The sequence below is a fragment of the Telmatherina bonti genome (genome assembly GCF_933228915.1).
Source record: "Telmatherina bonti genome assembly, chromosome: 6".
Taxonomy (NCBI): domain Eukaryota; kingdom Metazoa; phylum Chordata; class Actinopteri; order Atheriniformes; family Telmatherinidae; genus Telmatherina; species Telmatherina bonti.
Genome location: NC_136624.1, coordinates 3,378,221 through 3,400,177, shown reverse-complemented (window position 1 = coordinate 3,400,177; position 21,957 = coordinate 3,378,221). Strand labels below are relative to the sequence as shown.

The 21,957-nt window shown below is 53.0% G+C and overlaps 1 protein-coding gene across 1 annotated transcript; it reads right to left on the bottom strand.

The window, feature by feature from the left end:
- Positions 1-280: 280 nt before the first annotated feature.
- txnrd3 (thioredoxin reductase 3) lies at positions 281-18,368 on the bottom strand. The gene is made up of 16 exons (XM_079242311.1): positions 18,048-18,368; positions 17,071-17,131; positions 15,902-16,011; positions 10,422-10,529; positions 10,146-10,218; positions 9,951-10,070; positions 8,144-8,286; positions 7,718-7,833; positions 6,192-6,417; positions 5,925-6,017; positions 5,562-5,638; positions 1,882-2,038; positions 1,702-1,809; positions 1,414-1,509; positions 1,203-1,337; positions 281-1,124 (listed from the first exon to the last, which is right to left on the bottom strand). Exons 1-16 carry the CDS (start codon positions 18,156-18,158, stop codon positions 1,062-1,064), a joined length of 1,797 nt encoding a protein of 598 aa, XP_079098437.1. The 5' UTR covers positions 18,159-18,368; the 3' UTR covers positions 281-1,061.
- Between the last annotated feature and the right edge of the window lie 3,589 nt (positions 18,369-21,957).

The window sequence follows — 21,957 nt, the reverse complement described above, 5'->3', positions numbered from 1 at the left end:
TGGTGGAGGATGGAGACATCCGGATAAAAACGGTCCAGATCAGACCAACACCAGCATGAAATGAACTGATTTAACCCCTTAAGAGGCTTGTTTCAGTTTTAAACAAACGTTTTCAGTCAGTAAGTGCATGTTTGTGTCTGTTCACACATTTTCCATCCAGGCCTGGGCAGAGACCGTGTCACCAAAAAGGCTCATTTTCATTTCTACCGTTTCTTTAATCCATCGCTTGAACGGGAAACTTTGATGGGATTGGAGAGAAAAACACTAAAGGCAGACAAACCAGAGCGAATCCATCCTTTATTCAGCTGAAGTAGACTACAGTGGTCCAACAAGTCGTTTATCAAGATGACTGAAGTCACTGGTAGTTATAGGAACACGTCTTCTAGAAGACTGAATATCTTTATTTACATAAAGCAGAAGGTCAGCTCAGGTCTAAACAAGTCCGGTTCCACTCCTTTCTAATGTGAACGCAGGCGCTGCAGAGACCGGCTTGTTTCCCAGCCACAAGCAAACATCAACTCATCCTGCAGAGCAGGTACGAGCAGCGTGAGGAATGTTCCGGAGCCGTGCAGCATCCAGAAACCAGAGCAGGACACCACTTAAATAACTTCAGCATGGACGAGCCAAAAAAAACCCAAAACACACACAAAGGGGTGAATGTAAATAACTGCATGACGTTTGGACGAAATCTGGGCCACCGGCAGCCATCTCCGCAGAAGGACATCGATCCTCGCCCACCTTCATACTTCAGGTTACGAGCCAGGACGTCAAAAACAGCCCGAACACAGCGGAGTGTGTCGGTGCTCCTCCGGGAGGAAACCACGGCGGTGACACGGTGCGTTGGAGTAACCCCGCAGTTCCGCAGGCTGCCCCCACGTCAGACTCGCCAGAGCTCAGCCCCGGCTTCGGTCATCTCCGAGCTCCCCGAAAGCCAGAACCGTCCGCATCGCGGCGGCCTCCGCCACGGCGAGCGTGACAGCTGGCGGGGAGCTACGGAGATACAGGTGTTTCTACGGGAGTCTGAACGGGAGAGCAGCCCGCTAAACGAGCAGGGTTTAACCTCAGCAGCCCGTCTGGGTGACGTCTCCACCGGATCGCTTCGTCACCGCCATCGTGGTGAAGACCTGGAAGAAGAGGGAGGTCGTGACCTGGTCCTCTCATGTAGCCCAACGTCCAGAGCTAAAACTCTGCCATCTCCTTACCTCAGCACAGGTGGGGTGGATGCCGATGGTCCCGTCCAGCTGCTCCTTGGTGGCGCCACACTTCATGGCGGCCCCGAAGCCTTGGGTCACCTCGCCTGCATTTGGACCCAAGTAGTGGAACCCGATGACCCGGTCCTGCAGTGAAGATCAGAGCTGTAATGAAGACGTGCGAACAGGAAGGAGCTGGAGACGTGGGAAGTGGGGATCTTACGCTGTCCAGTTTACTGCAGATGATCTTGGCGTAGCATCGGTTGTTGTCTCTGCCGGGCACGGTGAACTCCAGAGGCCAGAACAGACTGTGGTACACCTGAACGCCGCGCAGGGAGGACATCCTGAATTAGGTTCTATTGTCGTATTAAAACGGACTTTAATGTGGAATAGTTTATGGAGTTAGCGAGCTCTGATGAACCAACGAGGCAGACAATGAAAAGCAAACATCAGGCTGGAAAGATGGATCTGGATGTGTAAACAGTCCGCCGACAGATCGTCTCCTCATTACCTCGATGTTCTCCTCTCCGTACAGCTCCGTGGCGCGTTCCTCCGACAGGCCGCAGGAGCCGTACTCCAGCGGTGTGAAAACGGTGGTGGGGACGTTGATGTAGTCGCACTGCAGAAACACAGACCGTCACTTCACGCTGGGTTGAACCGTGACCACCCTGGTCTGGAGGAGCCGGCTTACCTTCAGCTTTGCTCCCTTGTAGAGGCGGCGAGCCAGCAACTTGCCAGCTTGGATGGCGACGGGCGTCAGCTCCCACTTGCCCTCCAGAATGTCTCCGATAGCGTAGATGTGAGGCACATTGGTCTGCTCCTCGTCGTTCACTGGGATTTTTCCATTCCTGGAAAGTGAGAGGGGGCAGGGAGAAACACAACAAACCAGTTAGTTTTTACTGCGTCACCAAACATCAGTGGTGGTCATGATGTCACGATGGCTGCACGGCGCAACAGCTACGGCAATACCACGGAAATACTACGAGGAACATCGCGATGTCGCGCAGCAGACAGACCGGATTACAGAAACATATTACCAGGAGGTGAGTCCTAAACAGGCATCAACGTAGCCGGCAGAGGGGGAACTAGAGCCGGCGGAGGGGGAACTAGAGCCGGCGGAGGGGGAACTAGAGCCGGCGGAGGGGGAAGTAGAGCCGGCGGAGGGGGAAGTAGAGCCGGCGGAGGGGGAGCTAGAGCCGGCGGAGGGGGAGCTAGAGCCGGCGGAGGGGGAGCTAGAGCCGGCGGAGGGGGAGCTAGAGCCGGCGGAGGGGGAGCTAGAGCCGGCGGAGGGGGAGCTAGAGCCGGCGGAGGGGGAGCTAGAGCCGGCGGAGGGGGAGCTAGAGCCGGCGGAGGGGGAGCTAGAGCCGGCGGAGGGGGAGCTAGAGCCGGCGGAGGGGGAAGTAGAGCCGGCGGAGAGGGAGCTAGAGCCGGAGGAGGGGGAGCTAGAGCCGGCGGAGGGGGAGCTAGAGCCGGCGGAGGGGGAGCTAGAGCCGGCGGAGGGGGAGCTAGAGCCGGCGGAGGGGGAAGTAGAGCCGGCGGAGAGGGAAGTAGAGCCGGCGGAGGGGGAAGTAGAGCCGGCGGAGAGGGAAGTAGAGCCGGCGGAGGGGGAAGTAGAGCCGGCGGAGGGGGAGCTAGAGCCGGCGGAGGGGGAAGTAGAGCCGGCGGAGGGGGAAGTAGAGCCGGCGGAGGGGGAAGTAGAGCCGGCGGAGGGGGAACTAGAGCCGGCGGAGGGGGAGCTAGAGCCGGCGGAGGGGGAAGTAGAGCCGGCGGAGGGGGAAGTAGAGCCGGCGGAGGGGGAAGTAGAGCCGGCGGAGGGGGAGCTAGAGCCGGCGGAGGGGGAAGTAGAGCCGGCGGAGAGGGAAGTAGAGCCGGCGGAGGGGGAAGTAGAGCCGGCGGAGAGGGAAGTAGAGCCGGCGGAGAGGGAGCTAGAGCCGGCGGAGGGGGAAGTAGAGCCGGCGGAGGGGGAGCTAGAGCCGGCGGAGGGGGAGCTAGAGCCGGCGGAGGGGGAGCTAGAGCCGGCGGAGGGGGAAGTAGAGCCGGCGGAGGGGGAAGTAGAGCCGGCGGAGGGGGAGCTAGAGCCGGCGGAGGGGGAACTAGAGCCGGCGGAGGGGGAGCTAGAGCCGGCGGAGGGGGAACTAGAGCCGGCGGAGGGGGAGCTAGAGCCGGCGGAGGGGGAAGTAGAGCCGGCGGAGGGGGAGCTAGAGCCGGCGGAGGGGGAGCTAGAGCCGGCGGAGGGGGAGCTAGAGCCGGCGGAGGGGGAGCTAGAGCCGGCGGAGGGGGAAGTAGAGCCGGCGGAGGGGGAAGTAGAGCTGCTGGAAGGGTAAATAGAGCTGCTTTACATATTTAAACGTTTTCAGAATGTAATATAAGCAAGCAGCAACCTCCGGTGGTTAAAAGGGATGTGGATTATGTTTTTCCCGTGTTGTGTCCAACTTCAGTAACTGAATGAAAGCTGCATTTGTTCTTTATAATTACATGTTACTGCTGCCGACCGAAGCTCAGAGGGAGGAAAGCCACTGGGAAGGGCTGGACCTTGTAGATAATTAACTGGAACATGACCTACAAACAGCTACATATGATACAGCTAACCTGTATCATGGTGCTGCAGATCATTAATCTGTTGAAGTCCAGATGAGAACACGGTTTTAAAAGGACTTGTTGACATCTTGCTGCGTAGAGCAGCAGAACAGCTGACGACTGCAGTGCACCATCTGAACGTTGCTACGGTCACAAGACCAGCGAGCACATGACTGAATCCCTGTCAAGTCGACCCCATGCCGTTCTAATCCCAGCCAGCCTCACGGCTTTAACCATCTTCCACCAAACAACCCCGAAGAAAAAGCTCCGTTTCAAAGGCTTGTAACGGTCAGAACCAGTTCAGGCGGCCGCCGGGTCCACTGGGACCAGTTCAGGCGGCCGCCGGGTCCACTGGGACCAGTTCAGGCGGGTCCACTGGGACCAGTTCAGGCGGGTCCACTGGGACCAGTTCAGGTGGCCGCCGGGTCCACTGGGACCAGTTCAGGCGGGTCCACTGGGACCAGTTCAGGCGGGTCCACTGGGACCAGTTCAGGCGGCCGCCGGGTCCACTGGGACCAGTTCAGGCGGGTCCACTGGGACCAGTTCAGGCGGGTCCACTGGGACCAGTTCAGGTGGCCGCCGGGTCCACTGGGACCAGTTCAGGCGGGTCCACTGGGACCAGTTTTGTTGTGTGAGGTTCCATTAGGCTGGAGTTTCCGTTTCCTCTGTGTTCTTCACTGTCATGCAGATCACAGCTTTTTAGCTAGCAGACCTTTCCAGGCTTCTCCAGACCTTTCCAGGCTTTTCCAGACCTTTCCAGGCTTTTTCAGGCAGAGACGGACCTGTATGAGGCTACTCCACCTCATTTCCCCGTCTGGTGGCGCTGCAGCCGGACCCTTAGATACGATCGCCATGGATACGTCCGATCGCCATGGATACGTCCGATTGTTTCATGTCATGAAACGATTCCGTCCAGCTTAGATCTGCATGATGATGTGTCCACACAGGGCTGCTCATAAAGCTTCTGTTGTCTTCCTGCTGCGCGACGTTTGGCTGCTAGCTCATCATTTTGCTAGGCGGGCAGGTCGTGTTACCGCCGTACGCCACATCTTCAGGTTATAAATACTTCGACACGTCCAGCTCTGTTTCCCTTCAAAGCAAATAATCCTAAATGTGACGGTGGAGGATTTTTCTCTGCAGGTCGTCGCCGTTCTCCAGACGGATCTAACGTCACGTTACTGGACAGCGGAAACATTTCGCCCCCTGCTGGAGAGAAGCCGTAACTTTCCCCCACCTGAACCCACAAAAACACTTCAAGTAAAAAAATCATCATTTTAATTCCTTTTAAAAATTTTATTTGACCAAAAAGTTTAAAAACTGTAAAATAAAAAATAACTAAAAAAAAAAAAAAAAAAACTCAATTTTTATCTGAATGGACTCCCCCCCCCCCCCCCCCCTCACTCACACACACACACACACACACACACACACACACACACACACACAGAGCTCCCTGAGCTCCATGCACACGGCGGCGTGGATCGAGCCCAGAACACGGAGTTTAATGGTCAGAAAGTTATTTAAATAATAAAAAGGTCGCTCTGAGGATCAGATAATTCATTCCCGTCTGGATCTGTTCCACCTCCAGAAAAAACCAGGAGTGGCATGAGGACAGTCAGTAGACGTAGCGTTCCTGCCACTAAGCACGCCGACCCACATTCCTCCTCTGCATGACCCCCCCGGACTCCTCCTGCAGAGCGCCACGGGAGGACGAGAACTGCTGAATCACCGTGACTCTACACCAGTCTTAAAGGGGCAGCGCACCAAGAACGCAGAGAAAAAAAACCAACTTACTTGGGGTTGACTTTGACCCCTGCCTTGTCCAGACCGACCTTGTCTGTGCAAGCGTCTCGACCCACCGCGATCAGCACCTGCAGAACGGACCGGACACCAGGAAGCTGGGGTCAGAATACTGCAGGAGCTTTACTGATCATTTCCCTTCCTCTTCAGATCGTTTCACATCATGTATTCAGCCTGAGTGGGGCTGGCCAGCGACTTCAGACCACTTCTACACGCCTAACTGGGTTTTAATAGCAGCAATATGAAGCAGCCAATCAGCTGCTTTCATTTAGCGGATGGGAAATGTCGTAAAACTCTGAATAAAACTCACAATTAATGAAAAAGAGACAAACAAGTGTTGAGATGAAGTCTACACACCGTGTTGTACTCGCCCTCAATGACCTCATCGGTCTCCGTCGACTTGGCTGTCACCTTCAGCCTGCCAGGAGCGCCCGCCTCCAGCTCCTCTATCTACAGCACACCAGAGGGGGGGAAATGTTGACCTTGTGCCGAGCGCCGCGCTCGGAGGCGAGCCTCCGCACGGCAACAATAAACCCGGTTACACACTCTCCAAAGTCTGCAAACCGCCTCTTATCTTCACTCAGGGAAGAGTTAACCAGATTTTATGGTTAGTCGGAGACAGACCTTCGTTGGGACGTATCTGCGGATGAACTTGACGCCATGCTCCTCCATGTGGTCGCCAGCACGGTTGGCCATGTCCTGGTCAAACCCCCGCAGCAGGATGGAGCGGACCATGATGGTGACGTCCAGGCCGAGGCCGGCCAGGAAGCCACCGCACTCCAGAGCCACATACGACGCGCCGATGACCAGGGTCTTCCCCGGGCAGTAGGGCAGTGAGAAGAGGTCGTCGCTGAGGAGGAAACAACGCTGTCAGTAAACACTACTCTTTACAGGAAGCTATAAAACGGCTGAAAACCCGGCGACACGCTGCTGTTCAGGCTCTGAAACGGCCTCCAGCCAGTTAATGACATGGTGGGCGAGGCAGAACGTCGGGCTCCGCGGCTTCAGCAGAACGTCGGGCTCCGCAGCTTCAGCAGAACGTCCGGCTCCGCGGCTTCAGCAGAACGTCGGGCTCCGTAGCTTCAGCAGAACGTCGGGCTCCGCAGCTTCAGCAGAACGTCGGGCTCCGCAGCTTCAGCAGAACGTCGGGCTCCGCAGCTTCAGCAGAACGTCGGGCTCCGTAGCTTCAGCAGAACGTCGGGCTCCGCAGCTTCAGCAGAACGTCGGGCTCCGCAGCTTCAGCAGAACGTCGGGCTCCGTAGCTTCAGCAGAACGTCGGGCTCCGCAGCTTCAGCAGAACGTCGGGCTTCGCAGCTTCAGCAGAACGTCGGGCTCCGTAGCTTCAGCAGAACGTCCGGCTCCGCAGCTTCAGCAGAACGTCGGGCTCCGCAGCTTCAGCAGAACGTCGGGCTCCGCAGCTTCAGCAGAACGTCGGGCTCCGCAGCTTCAGCAGAACGTCGGGCTCCGCAGCTTCAGCAGAACGTCGGGCTCCGCAGCTTCAGCAGAACGTCGGGCTCCGCAGCTTCAGCAGAACGTCGGGCTCCGCAGCTTCAGCAGAACGTCGGGCTCCGCAGCTTCAGCAGAACGTCGGGCTCCGTAGCTTCAGCAGAACGTCGGGCTTCGTAGCTTCAGCAGAACGTCGGGCTCCGCAGCTTCAGCAGAACGTCGGGCTCCGCAGCTTCAGCAGAACGTCGGGCTCCGTAGCTTCAGCAGAACGTCGGGCTCCGCAGCTTCAGCAGAACGTCGGGCTCCGCAGCTTCAGCAGAACGTCGGGCTCCGTAGCTTCAGCAGAACGTCGGGCTCCGTAGCTTCAGCAGAACGTCGGGCTCCGCAGCTTCAGCAGAACGTCGGGCTCCGCAGCTTCAGCAGAACGTCGGGCTTCGTAGCTTCAGCAGAACGTCGGGCTCCGCAGCTTCAGCAGAACGTCCGGCTCCGCAGCTTCAGCAGAACGTCGGGCTTCCTTCCAGCATCCAGAAGCCTTCTCACATCTGATTCAACAGCAAAACTCCTGATCTGAACCAGTAACAGAACCTCCTGCTGAGATGGAACCACCTCTGAACCAGTAACAGAACCTCCTGCTGAGATGGAACCACCTCTGAACCAGAAGCAGGCTATCACACAGAAAAGAAATAATCTGACTGCAGACTCGCCTGGTGATGCAGTACTCTTTGTCTCCAGGGATACCGAGGTAGCGCGGCCTCTCGCCTGTAGCCAGAACAAACCTGGCTGCTGTGTAAAACGTCTCCTTCCCTCGTTTGTTAGTGGCCTGGAACAAACATTGGCGCTGATGCGTGAACAGCTCTGAGACACCATGTCTAAACATCTAAACATAAACAGGATTTCTCCAGATAGCAGACCATTTATTTCAAGTAAATCCTTAATAATTTACTTCATTGTTTATCTGACAGGGACCATGTGCTGCAGCAGTTAGCTGACGGCTCATTTGCATCTGTAGACGCTGGTACAAACAGTAAATACACACCACATAAAAACAACACACACACACACACACACACAAGATGCTACAGAGCCGTATGAGCAACAATACCATCTAATCCAGAGTATAAAAGTGTAACCTTGATTTTGTGTGGTTCCATGAATTCAGCGTAGGCGTTGACATAGTCTACTTTTTTGTCTCTCAGCGCCACCCTGTAGCCCCAGTTCAGAGAGCCGATGTAGTTGTTCACCGCCGTTTTCATGGTCTCCCAGTTGTGTTTCACTGCAGACAGACAGAGACGAGACACCCGTTACCTCCTGACTTTACGCTCCACACAGACGGTGGACTTGACGGAAAGTCTCGCCTCCTGCGACGGTTATGCACGTGATTCGGTTCTCTTTCAGGGAGCTTGACGGAGAAAACGGAGCGGTACTGCCAGATACGGCGGGGCAAACGTTGACTTGTATGGCTGACACACAGCGGAAGGAACAAACCAGGGGGGAGGAGAAACAGGGAGAAGACCACACATAAAGTACATGAAACGACAGACAACAGCCTAAAACATTCTGTTCTTTAAAGCGGCGCATTAGCAGCCAATGTCAGAAGTGGAGCGTGAACTTATGCACGCAAGGGAGCAGAAATGGGCTTTTAGAGGGCGAATGTACGACAGGGAAAAGGTCATTCCCACCAAACAGACAGATTATTCCTGTATAAAGGAGTAAGGACACGTTCACATCCGCCTCTTTGATCCGAACGTCCGTCGGCTCGGACAGTCCGCTGTGTTCTGGAAAACGTGAACGGATTCTGGTTGGGATCAAAGAAGCACTTCAGACTGAATGTAATTAGCCTGTTTGGATCCTTTCATGTTGGGCCAGGCGTGTTGATGGAAAGCCTGCAGGGATCTCTGGCGGCTGGAGACGACCAGACCTGCCTCGGGTAAAATATGACGGGAAAAACCCCAAAAAGATTAAAAAGAAAAAAAAAAAAAATCTCTTTGTTTGGAGGGAAAACTAACCAACTTTCTTTTGGAGCACGTGTACGCTCATGGTGCGTTTAAAGACGACTCAGAAAAGACACTCTCACATGTTCATAACAGATTAAACGGCTGTAACGGCGGGGACACGCGTCAGGTGAAAATGCTGAGTCATTAAAACTGTCCGACATCGCTGTGGTTTCCCAAACGCACCCGATGCAGGATGAGCGGGACGTTTCTACGAACCGCTGGTCGAGCTGGTGACAAACTGCCCTGGCCAAGACCGGTGCACCGCCACGTGCACAAGCCCGCGCTGCCACGGAGGAAGTTCCACGTTAAACATGAAATAACGGGTCACATGTTTCTTTCATATGAAGACCCCCGGTTTCCCGTGAAGGATGAATCGACCTGAACCAACTCTTTTTCTGGTTGCCTTCAAACCCGAACAAAGTTGTTGCTTCTCGTGGACAAAGTCACACGCTAACTGTACCACGTCCCCTCCGCCACGCCTCCGCCACGCCGCAGAAACGCCGTCGACACTCCAGTCTTTGTCTAAATGAAGTTAGCAGAGCATGTCCTGAGTGGGATGTCACACGCATTATGGTCTGTTGCTGTGCAGACATGTGGGTCACATGGATCCATTTATACAATCTCATCTTTATGTAACATCTGCAACAGTCCGACCTGATAACTCGGCAGCGTTCACGTTGCCATGGCGATGCGTTACATGCGGCAGAAACCCCTGCAGACACAGTGTAGCATACATTCCTTTTCAACTGAACATCTTCGTTCCGCTTTGCCATCATTCGCTCCCTCTCCATTGGTCCATAGCAACAAGGCAGGAACGCAAGACGTGGTTTCCTGATCAATCAGTCATCAATCATCACGACGGATTTATGAGATGCATCGATTAGCGACACAAACACCAGACAGGACGGGGATTTTAAAGATTAAACCAACGTGCAGCGCTGACCTGATTGGTCGAACTCCCAGCCGAACTTGCGTGCGTCCTGCATGGCCGTTCCCAGCATGGCCGTCTGGTGCATCAGCTTCTTAGGAATACAGCCCACGTTAACGCAGGTTCCACCCAGACCTGAAACACACACACTGGGTCCATCTGCGCGCTACTCACTGCAATCACCACGGCTGGTAAAGGGAAGCGCCTTACCCCAGGTGGTTCCCTTCGGTGTTGGCACGACGTAGTCCAACACCATGACCTTCTTCCCCAGCTGAGCCGCTTCCTGTCAGAACAGTTTGGTTTCAGAATGACTTCACATCGGAAATTCCTCAAGAAGGTTAACTACAGAAATAAAACGGGACCGGCTGATAACAGAACTGCAACGCAGGCTTCAGTTTCACACTGACTTGACAACTAACCAGCCACCAAAGTTACACAACAAGGCTACAAAACCACAGAGGACACACTCCGCGTGCTGCAGCTCACCTTGGAGCACGCCAGGCCTCCAGATCCTCCTCCGATGACGATCAGGTCGTAGTCGTAGGCCTCGTTTTCCCCGCTGAGCAGCTGCTGCAGGCTGCCGTCTCTATGAGCCTGGTGCACACAGACATGTTCAGTTAAACCAGAACACAGCGCAGGTAACAACCCGACACGGCGTCTAGCGCAGGTCCGTCCACCGTAACAACCTGCGACACGGTGTCTAGCGCAGGTCCGTCCACCGTAACAACCTGCGACACGGCGTCTAGCGCAGGTCCGTCCACCGTAACAACCTGCGACACGGCGTCTAGCGCAGGTCCGTCCACCGTAACAACCTGCGACACGGCGTCTAGCGCAGGTCCGTCCACCGTAACAACCTGCGACACGGTGTCTAGCGCAGGTCCGTCCACCGTAACAACCTGCGACACGGTGTCTAGCGCAGGTCAGTCCACTGTAACAACCTGCGACACGGCGTCTAGCGCAGGTCCGTCCACCGTAACAACCTGCGACACGGTGTCTAGCGCAGGTCCGTCCACCGTAACAACCTGCGACACGGTGTCTAGCGCAGGTCCGTCCACCGTAACAACCTGCGACACGGTGTCTAGCGCAGGTCCGTCCACCGTAACAACCTGCGACACGGTGTCTAGCGCAGGTCCGTCCACCGTAACAACCTGCGACACGGCGTCTAGCGCAGGTCCGTCCACCGTAACAACCTGCGACACGGTGTCTAGCGCAGGTCCGTCCACCGTAACAACCTGCGACACGGCGTCTAGCGCAGGTCCGTCCACCGTAACAACCTGCGACACGGTGTCTAGCGCAGGTCAGTCCACTGTAACAACCTGCGACACGGCGTCTAGCGCAGGTCCGTCCACCGTAACAACCTGCGACACGGTGTCTAGCGCAGGTCAGTCCACCGTAACAACCTGCGACACGGCGTCTAGCGCAGGTCAGTCCACCGTAACAACCTGCGACACGGCGTCTAGCGCAGGTCAGTCCACCGTAACAACCTGCGACACGGCGTCTAGCGCAGGTCAGTCCACCGTAACAACCCGACACGGCGTCTAGCGCAGGTCCGTCCACCGTAACAACCTGCGACACGGTGTCTAGCGCAGGTCCGTCCACCGTAACAACCTGCGACACGGCGTCTAGCGCAGGTCCGTCCACCGTAACAACCTGCGACACGGTGTCTAGCGCAGGTCCGTCCACCGTAACAACCTGCGACACGGTGTCTAGCGCAGGTCCGTCCACCGTAACAACCTGCGACACGGTGTCTAGCGCAGGTCCGTCCACCGTAACAACCTGCGACACGGTGTCTAGCGCAGGTCCGTCCACCGTAACAACCTGCGACACGGTGTCTAGCGCAGGTCCGTCCACCGTAACAACCTGCGACACGGTGTCTAGCGCAGGTCCGTCCACCGTAACAACCTGCGACACGGTGTCTAGCGCAGGTCCGTCCACCGTAACAACCTGCGACACGGCGTCTAGCGCAGGTCCGTCCACCGTAACAACCTGCGACACGGTGTCTAGCGCAGGTCCGTCCACCGTAACAACCTGCGACACGGCGTCTAGCGCAGGTCCGTCCACCGTAACAACCTGCGACACGGTGTCTAGCGCAGGTCAGTCCACTGTAACAACCTGCGACACGGCGTCTAGCGCAGGTCCGTCCACCGTAACAACCTGCGACACGGTGTCTAGCGCAGGTCAGTCCACCGTAACAACCTGCGACACGGCGTCTAGCGCAGGTCAGTCCACCGTAACAACCTGCGACACGGCGTCTAGCGCAGGTCAGTCCACCGTAACAACCTGCGACACGGCGTCTAGCGCAGGTCAGTCCACCGTAACAACCCGACACGGCGTCTAGCGCAGGTCCGTCCACCGTAACAACCTGCGACACGGTGTCTAGCGCAGGTCAGTCCACTGTAACAACCTGCGACACGGCGTCTAGCGCAGGTCCGTCCACCGTAACAACCTGCGACGCGGCGTCTAGCGCAGGTCCGTCCACCGTAACAACCCGACGCGGCGTCTAGCGCAGTTCCGTCCACCGTAACAACCTGCGACACGGCGTCTAGCGCAGGTCCGTCCACCGTAACAACCCGACGCGGCGTCTAGTGCAGGTCCGTCCACCGTAACAACCGGACGCGGCGTCTAGCGCAGGTCCGTCCACCGTAACAACCCGACGCGGCCTCTAGCGCAGTTCCGTCCACCGTAACAACCTGACACGACGTCTAGCGCAGGTCCGTCCACCGTAACAACCTGCGACACGGCGTCTAGCGCAGGTCCGTCCACCGTAACAACCCGACACGGCGTCTAGCGCAGGTCCGTCCACCGTAACAACCCGACACGGCGTCTAGCGCAGGTCCGTCCACCGTAAAAACCTGACACGACGTCTAGCGCAGGTCCGTCCACCGTAACAACCCGAAGCGGCGTCTAGCGTCCACCGTAACAACCCGACGCGGCGTCTAGCGTCCACCGTAACAACCCGACGCGGCATCTAGCGTCCACCGTAACAACCAGACGCGGCGTCTAGCGCAGGTCCGTCCACCTTAACAACCCGACGCGGCGTCTAGCGCAGGTCCGTCCACCGTAACAACCCGACGCGGCGTCTAGCGCAGGTCCGTCCACCGTAACAACCCGACGCGGCGTCTAGCGCAGGTCCGTCCACCGTAACAACCCGACGCGGCGTCTAGCGCAGGTCCGTCCACCGTAACAACCCGACGCGGCGTCTAGCGCAGGTCCGTCCACCGTAACAACCCGACGCAGCGTCTAGCGCAGGTCCGTCCACCGTAACAACCCGACGCGGCGTCTAGCGCAGGTCCGTCCACCGTAACAACCCGACGCGGCGTCTAGCGCAGGTCCGTCCACCGTAACAACCTGCGACACGGCGTCTAGCGTCCACCGTAACAACCCGACGCGGCGTCTAGCGCAGGTCCGTCCACCGTAACAACCCGACACGGCGTCTAGCGCAGGTCCGTCCACCGTAACAACCCGACGCGGCGTCTAGCGCAGGTCCGTCCACCGTAACAACCTGCGACACGGTGTCTAGCGCAGGTCAGTCCACCGTAACAACCTGCGACACGGCGTCTAGCGCAGGTCCGTCCACCGTAACAACCTGCGACACGGTGTCTAGCGCAGGTCAGTCCACCGTAACAACCTGCGACACGGCGTCTAGCGCAGGTCAGTCCACCGTAACAACCTGCGACACGGCGTCTAGCGCAGGTCAGTCCACCGTAACAACCTGCGACACGGCGTCTAGCGCAGGTCAGTCCACCGTAACAACCCGACACGGCGTCTAGCGCAGGTCCGTCCACCGTAACAACCTGCGACACAGCGTCTAGCGCAGGTCCGTCCACCGTAACAACCTGCGACACGGCGTCTAGCGCAGGTCCGTCCACCGTAACAACCCGACGCGGCGTCTAGCGCAGTTCCGTCCACCGTAACAACCTGCGACACGGCGTCTAGCGCAGGTCCGTCCACCGTAACAACCCGACGCGGCGTCTAGCGCAGGTCCGTCCACCGTAACAACCCGACGCGGCCTCTAGCGCAGTTCCGTCCACCGTAAAAACCTGACACGACGTCTAGCGCAGGTCCGTCCACCGTAACAACCCGACACGACATCTAGCGCAGGTCCGTCCACCGTAACAACCTGCGACACGGCGTCTAGCGCAGGTCCGTCCACCGTAACAACCCGACACGGCGTCTAGCGCAGGTCCGTCCACCGTAACAACCCGACACGGCGTCTAGCGCAGGTCCGTCCACCGTAACAACCCGACACGGCGTCTAGCGCAGGTCCGTCCACCGTAAAAACCTGACACGACGTCTAGCGCAGGTCCGTCCACCGTAACAACCCGAAGCGGCGTCTAGCGTCCACCGTAACAACCCGACGCGGCGTCTAGCGTCCACCGTAACAACCCGACGCGGCATCTAGCGTCCACCGTAACAACCCGACGCGGCATCTAGCGTCCACCGTAACAACCAGACGCGGCGTCTAGCGCAGGTCCGTCCACCGTAACAACCCGACACGGCGTCTAGCGCAGGTCCGTCCACCGTAACAACCCGACGCGGCGTCTAGCGCAGGTCCGTCCACCGTAACAACCCGACGCGGCGTCTAGCGCAGGTCCGTCCACCGTAACAACCTGCGACACGGCGTCTAGCGCAGGTCCGTCCACCGTAACAACCCGACACGGCGTCTAGCGCAGGTCCGTCCACCGTAACAACCTGCGACACAGCGTCTAGCGCAGGTCCGTCCACCGTAACAACCTGCGACGCGGCGTCTAGCGCAGGTCCGTCCACCGTAACAACCCGACGCGGCGTCTAGCGCAGTTCCGTCCACCGTAACAACCTGCGACACGGCGTCTAGCGCAGGTCCGTCCACCGTAACAACCCGACGCGGCGTCTAGCGCAGGTCCGTCCACCGTAACAACCCGACGCGGCCTCTAGCGCAGTTCCGTCCACCGTAAAAACCTGACACGACGTCTAGCGCAGGTCCGTCCACCGTAACAACCCGACACGACATCTAGCGCAGGTCCGTCCACCGTAACAACCTGCGACACGGCGTCTAGCGCAGGTCCGTCCACCGTAACAACCCGACACGGCGTCTAGCGCAGGTCCGTCCACCGTAACAACCCGACACGGCGTCTAGCGCAGGTCCGTCCACCGTAACAACCCGACACGGCGTCTAGCGCAGGTCCGTCCACCGTAAAAACCTGACACGACGTCTAGCGCAGGTCCGTCCACCGTAACAACCCGAAGCGGCGTCTAGCGTCCACCGTAACAACCCGACGCGGCGTCTAGCGTCCACCGTAACAACCCGACGTGGCATCTAGCGTCCACCGTAACAACCAGACGCGGCGTCTAGCGCAGGTCCGTCCACCGTAACAACCCGACACGGCGTCTAGCGCAGGTCCGTCCACCGTAAAAACCCGACGCGGCGTCTAGCGCAGGTCCGTCCACCGTAACAACCCGACGCGGCGTCTAGCGCAGGTCCGTCCACCGTAACAACCTGCGACACGGCGTCTAGCGTCCACCGTAACAACCCGACGCGGCGTCTAGCGCAGGTCCGTCCACCGTAACAACCCGACACGGCGTCTAGCGCAGGTCCGTCCACCGTAACAACCCGACACGGCGTCTAGCGCAGGTCCGTCCACCGTAACAACCCGACGCGGCGTCTAGCGCAGGTCCGTCCACCGTAACAACCCGACGCGGTGTCTAGCGCAGGTCCGTCCACCGTAACAACCCGACGCGGCGTCTAGCGCAGGTCCGTCCACCGTAACAACCCGACGCGGCGTCTAGCGCAGGTCCGTCCACCGTAACAACCCGACGCGGCGTCTAGCGCAGGTCCGTCCACCGTAACAACCCGACGCGGCGTCTAGCGCAGGTCCGTCCACCGTAACAACCCGACGCAGCGTCCGTTTCACCGTAACAGCACTGGGGCGTTTCATCGCATGGTTCTGGGTCAAATGCTGAAAGAAAAAACGAGGTTTCATTGTCACCTGCAACGTTTTGTCACAGCCACCCAGATGCATCTTGTTGATGAAGACGTTAGGAACGGTTTTCTGCCCGGTCATCTCCAGCAGCATCTCCTGGTAGGTTGTTCCATTCTCTGGACAGCAACGCACAGTTTCAACCACAGACTTTCTTTTCAGTACACACCAACTAAACAACAATACTAGGACGCATTTAATCCACTTAGAAGAGGAGGGGGGCTCAAAAAGTCAAATCAGAATTTATCCTGTAGCTAAATGTGCTCAGCTAGTGCAGCTACCTGCACGGTGGTGTTTTGCTCACATACCGCCTCTAGAAAAGAAAACCTGTACAAATACAGCTCTATTTTATTTTCAGAGCTCAGCCAGTCTGACTAAATAAGCAATCGGATCGGATCAATAGTAACCTGTTCAACATTTACGGAGCAACGGGTGGCAAACAGCTGTTTTCAGATGCAGCATCATGGCCGGCTAGAAGGTTTAACTATAAACCAAGCAGGAAGATAAGTCCGTTTTCATTTAACAGAGCGAGTCTGTTAGTGATCGATCACAAAGCGGCATCAGATCGAGTCACACCGTCACCAAGACAACAATATTCTGCCATCAAGCTAAATCCTCTCAAGTTCCCATGTCAAAGCCACGGTTTAAAGAAACAAAGCCGAACGGTGATGTTTGTGGAAGCACATTAAGCTCTTTCCTTATCTGATATTTCCTGGTCGGTATAAGTTACAGTTTCATACTTTGTATTACCGTCCATCACTGTTTAACCAACACGCAACCTTGAAGGAAACATCTGACATCAGAGATACAGAGATATGTGTTGCTGCAAGGGAAGGCTAAACAACAAAACAAGCCTGAATATATGCACACTGCACCATAAAAACATTAACAATAACGTCCAGATTTACTTAATATTAAAATTCACACCCAAACAAACAAACAAAAGCAAAAGAAATGCAAAATGAGGGAAAAGGAGGAAAGAACTGCCAGTAACAGGAAGAATGACTCATCGAAATTCACATAACCTCTAAGGAGCTGGATAAACTGACAGCAGCTTAATGCAATTCATCTGAATTGCCTGGATAACTAGGTATTTCTCCACCTCATCAGCCAACACTGGTCAGACATGAACTGTGTCTTTTAGTTGACATAAGATATAAACATGATGTCTGTCTTACCCATGAGATCCAGCTCCACCACATTACAGTCGACTTGCAGCTCTCTGAACAAGTCTTTCACCTGCAGACAACACAATTTAACCAGTTAGTTAACATCTTGGCTGTAGAATTTAACCATATAAAGTTATTTAATCTCCTAGACGGCTGCACGGTGGCGCAGTGGTTAGCACTGTGGCCTCACAGCAAGGTCGCTGGTTCGATCCTTGGCTGGTTTGGTCAGTGCCCTTTCTGTGTGGAGTTTGCATGTTCTCCCCGTGTATGCGTGGGTTCTCTCCGGGTACTCCGGCTTCCTCCCACCATCCAAAAGACATGCATGATAGGTTAATTGGTCACTCTAAATCCCCCCTAGGAGTGAGTGTGAGCGTGAGTGTGGTTGTTTGTCTCTCTGTGTGGCCCTGCGGTGGACTGGCGAGCTGTCCAGGGTGTACCCTGCCTGTCGCCCGGGGCCAGCTGGGATGGGCTCCAGGTTCGGAAAATGAATGAATAATCTCCTAGACATGCAGATTGTAGACATGCAGACTATGGGTTAGGGTTATAGTCAGACTATTCCCTGCTGCTGCTAACAAAACATTTTAACATGTTTTCTCCCACAGATAATCCCTCCGTGACTAATGATGTGCAGGACATGAATAATGGAACCTTAATATAGTAAAATACTGTGTATTTTAACCAGTTTTATCAGAATAATGTCTCGGTATGTAATAAAATAAAGTTTAAGTTAGCAACTGGTAAGCTAACTTTTTACACAGCTTCAGGTTTGCCTCCTAAATACAGCACAGGGTCTATAAACAGACTGTGGTTTTATATAATGAAACTTATGATTGAATTAAATGTGTATTTCGGCTTAAATGACGAGGCTAGATGGAGTTTAGCGAGGACGGACTAGAAAATAGTCGGGCTGTTCACTTGGCGGAAGGAGACTAGTTTCCACCCCGCTAAAGGAAGGCCTGACGTGCTCAGCAGAACCAACACCTCACCTTAATGCAGTACGGACAGTAGCTTTTGCTGAAAACAATCACTTGATTGGAGTCAATAAGCTGCTGAATCTGGGATTTCAGCTCAGTCTTCCCGGTGTCGATGGGAGGCATTTTAAGCGCTCCAGTTTGCCTGCGCGGAGCGAACGCAGATCCACGGCTCTCCAAAGAGAAGAAAACTAATAACTTCACCAGCACAGACTTTTCCTTCTTGTCTAGTGAAACTTAAGAGAAACCCTTGGCTGTTTGTTCAGAAGGAAATAACAACACAGACGTGCTCTGCGCTCCGCTGTAGCCTCCTGCAGTCTGAAACGCGCCAAACGCCTCCCGTCCTTTTCTTGTCTGGGTGCGCTCGATATGTTCACAGACTTCACCGTAGAACCATAGCGTAGTAGAACCTATCGCGAACAACCATGATCAGGATAGGCCCCGCCCACACGGCAAGCGTCGTATCACAAAATTTGCCAACCAGTGCCATACGTAGCAAGCGTAGGATGCACGTAAAAAGACGCGTTTTATAAAGTCTGTGGTAAAAAAAAAAAAAAGTCGCGTTTTATAAACAGTCTGTGGTAAAAAGTCGCGTTTTGCAAACAGTCTGAGGTAACAAAAAAAAATTGCGTTTTATAAACAGTCTGTGGTTAAAAAAAATCGCGTTCATAAACAGTCTGTGGTAAAAATTCGCGTTTTATAAAGAGTCTGTGGTAAAAAAAAAAAAAAAAAAAAAAAAGTTACATTTTATAAACAGTCTGTGGAAAAAAAGTCGCGTTTTACAAACAGTGTGGTAAAAAAACAAACAAACAAACAAAAAAAAGTTGCATTTTATAAACAGTCTGTGGGAAAAAAAAGTCGCGTTTTACAAACAGTCTGTGGTAAAAAAAAAAAAAAAAAAAAGTCGCATTTTATAAACAGTCTGTGGAAAAAAGTCGCGTTTTATAAACAGTCTGTGGTAAAAAAAAAAAAAACAAAAAAAAAAAAAACCAAACAAACAAAAAAAAGTTGCTTTTATAAACAGTCTGGTTAAAAAAAAAAAAAAAGTCGTGTTTTCTAAACAGTCTGTGGTTAAAAAAATAAAACGTCGCGTTTTATAAATAGTCTGTGGTAAAAAAAAAAAATTAAAAAAAAAAAGTTGCGTTTTATAAATAGCCTGGTAAAAAAAAAAGCGTTTTATAAACAGTCTGTGGTAAAAAAAAGAAAAAAGTTGCATTTTATAAACAGTCTGTGGAAAAAAAGTCGCGTTTTACAAACAGTCTGTGGTAAAAAGTCGCGTTTTATAAACAGTCTGTGGTAAAAAAAAAAAAAAAAAAAAAAAAAAAAAAAAATTCGCGTTTTATAAGCAGTTTGTGGTTAAAAAATAATTGCTTTCATAAACAGTCTGTGGTAAAAATTTGCGTTTTATTATGGAAGCCCATTCCGCCGCTTGAAATAAAAGAAATCTTACAAACAATCTCATAATTATGAGATTGAAAGTCATTATTATGAGATTGAATGTCATAATTATGAGATATAAAGTCATAATTACGAAATGAAAACTCATTATTATAGGATAAAAAGTCATAATTATGAGATAAAAAGTCATTATTATGAGATCCCTTAGCACTTGGACACAGTCCCCTTCAGAGGCCCTAGTGTGCTGTTGCTCTTGGACGATCTTGAAGTGTTTTCGAAAAGGTCAGTATTATAATGAAGTGTAATAACATATTGTACAGATTATGATTGAGCGATTCAGTTTGCATTAGAGGTGACATTTCCCAGTTCGGCTTCCGTACATGTGAATAAGTATCCAGGTGTCTTGGTTAACTAGCTTCATCAATTAGCATGTGACTTGTGAGTATAATAACAGCATTTGGAGGTTCTTGGGCTTTTTGTATTCATATTCATATTCTGAGGAAAACGCCTGATTAAAGAGCAGTGATTTGTAAAAGCTAACGTGAGCTGGATGCTTGTCATCAAGCTCGTTTTATTCTTCTACAATTTGCGGAGGATTTATAGATGTATAAACCGTTGTCTGTGTCAGTGTGAATTTATATCGTTTTAAAACTAAATAAAAAGATTAGGGGCCGTGTCCATCAAGTGTCTCAGGGGGACATTTTACTCGTAAGTGCTGAGAATTTGTGGATTTTAGTCTTTTTTTTCCCAACTCAAGAATAAAAGCTATTCATCATAGTTCCCAAACCTACGTATTACTTCTCCTCCTTCTAATGTTTAGTGTTTAGTGGTGATGAGTTCCTGTAGAGGATGGAACTGAATATCTGTTAAATATCAAACATGAAAGTTTACCTCGGTGAACGGAGGAAAGCGAGATCTGCGCTGATGTTCCGGAATCTTTTGGCTTTATGTCATGACAAGCAGCTGATCAAGCTGTATTGTTTGAACAATGCGGATATCAGGTATGTTAGAGGTTTTAGGGACCAGGAAGGAACCGTAGAGAGTTCCTCTCATAAGATCCGGGACCTTATCTCCTCATAGCGTCATCATTTATTGTAAAAACGTGAAACGTATCGCGTTCTTATTCCGATCAATTTTATTTTAAAAACATGAAGTTCTGGATGTTTCGACCCAGAAGTATCGGATCAACATAATTTGTCTGGGATTAGTATTCCACTCTGGAATACTAATCAGGAATGTGGATAAATCTGAGCAACAGGTCACCTGTGGGGAATGACTTTAAGGTGCCTTACCTACACCATGATTATGGTCAGCAGGAGTGGGAAAGCATTGGTGGAATGGTTGCCTTTGGTTGGCAGAAAGAGAAGGACTTGTCCCTGTAATCCTGGAGCCAGCAGTTCTGTATTCAGAGTCCTCTTGTTACCAGCTTTCTCAAGTACACGGTCAGATCCAATGGTCTTTGAAGCTTGCTGTTCAGATGTTGCGAGCGTGGACCATGAAGAACTGCTGGAAGTCATGGATCTTCACAGCTGCAGAAGAATTCCAACAGCTGATAACATCAAACTAATGTTGGAGGAGCTCGCCCACCAACAGCTGCTTCAGGAACCTGCCTTTGTTACTGAGCAGTGGAGCAAAGTTCTCAGAACTGGAAGGCGTTACAGCTGCATATGGAAACCTACGGCCAACTTTAAGAAAGGTCATGAAATCAGTTATATATCCTGATACTCAGCAGAAACACATTAGCAAGTATCTGGGCTCATATCTCAGGGAATGTGAGGCAGCAGTCCCTTTTCCTGCCGTTTTGCACTGGATCTGATCTGTTTCTTGGAAAGAGCATCAGCGTCAGCTTCACACAGCGACGTCCAGTTGCCCACATGTGGCTGCTTCTTGGAGTTGCCAGTTAACTGTGAAAACTGCCCTGACTTCCAGCATGAAATGAAGAACGTTTTGGAAAGCAGTGTTTGGGTGATGGACATAGTGTAGCAAGCTTCATCTGGAGGAAGAGATCGTGCCAGTTCTGGGTTAACAGTGAAACGTTTCTTTAGTCTAAATACTAGACCTTAGATGATTTTTATTAGACATGCTAAACATGTCTGCAGTTTTCTTCTCCTATATCAGTACTACATTACTTGACACAACATATTGGTCTGTACAGCATCAGCAGTAGGTGTTCTGCTGTTCCTGTTTCCTCCAAATCAACATACAAGTACAAATACTCTTGGGAAAAGTTCATATTTGGTATGATAAATATGATAGTAAATATGATTAATTTTGTTCAAAGTTACAGAAAAATAAAACCTTCTCATGTCTTTGTGGCTGATATGAAGAAAAGTGCAGGTAACAAATATTTAATTGTAAATTTTGGTTCTGATTTTGTTCAGAGTTTTGTCATATTGTTGTGACTATAAGGCAGTGTAGCTCAGATATGTTCTGGGTGCTGTTGTCCGTACAAACCTTTAGTTTTTTCACTGCTATTTCTCTTTAAGCTTTGCTTTGCTTTGAGCTCCAACTCCTTAATTGTGTTCAA

What these genes read in the sequence shown, in the direction of transcription:
- txnrd3 (XM_079242311.1), bottom strand. Translation starts at nt 18,158, where the DNA reads ATGCCTCCCATCGACACCGGGAAGACTGAGCTGAAATCCCAGATTCAG. An exon ending in CTGGGAGTTCGACCAATCAG is followed by an intron (nt 8,287 to 9,950) that starts GTCAGCGCTGCA and finishes GTCTGTCTGCAG; the next exon opens with TGAAACACAACTGGGAGACC. An exon ending in AAAGAGTACTGCATCACCAG is followed by an intron (nt 6,418 to 7,717) that starts GCGAGTCTGCAG and finishes TTTCCTCCTCAG; the next exon opens with CGACGACCTCTTCTCACTGC.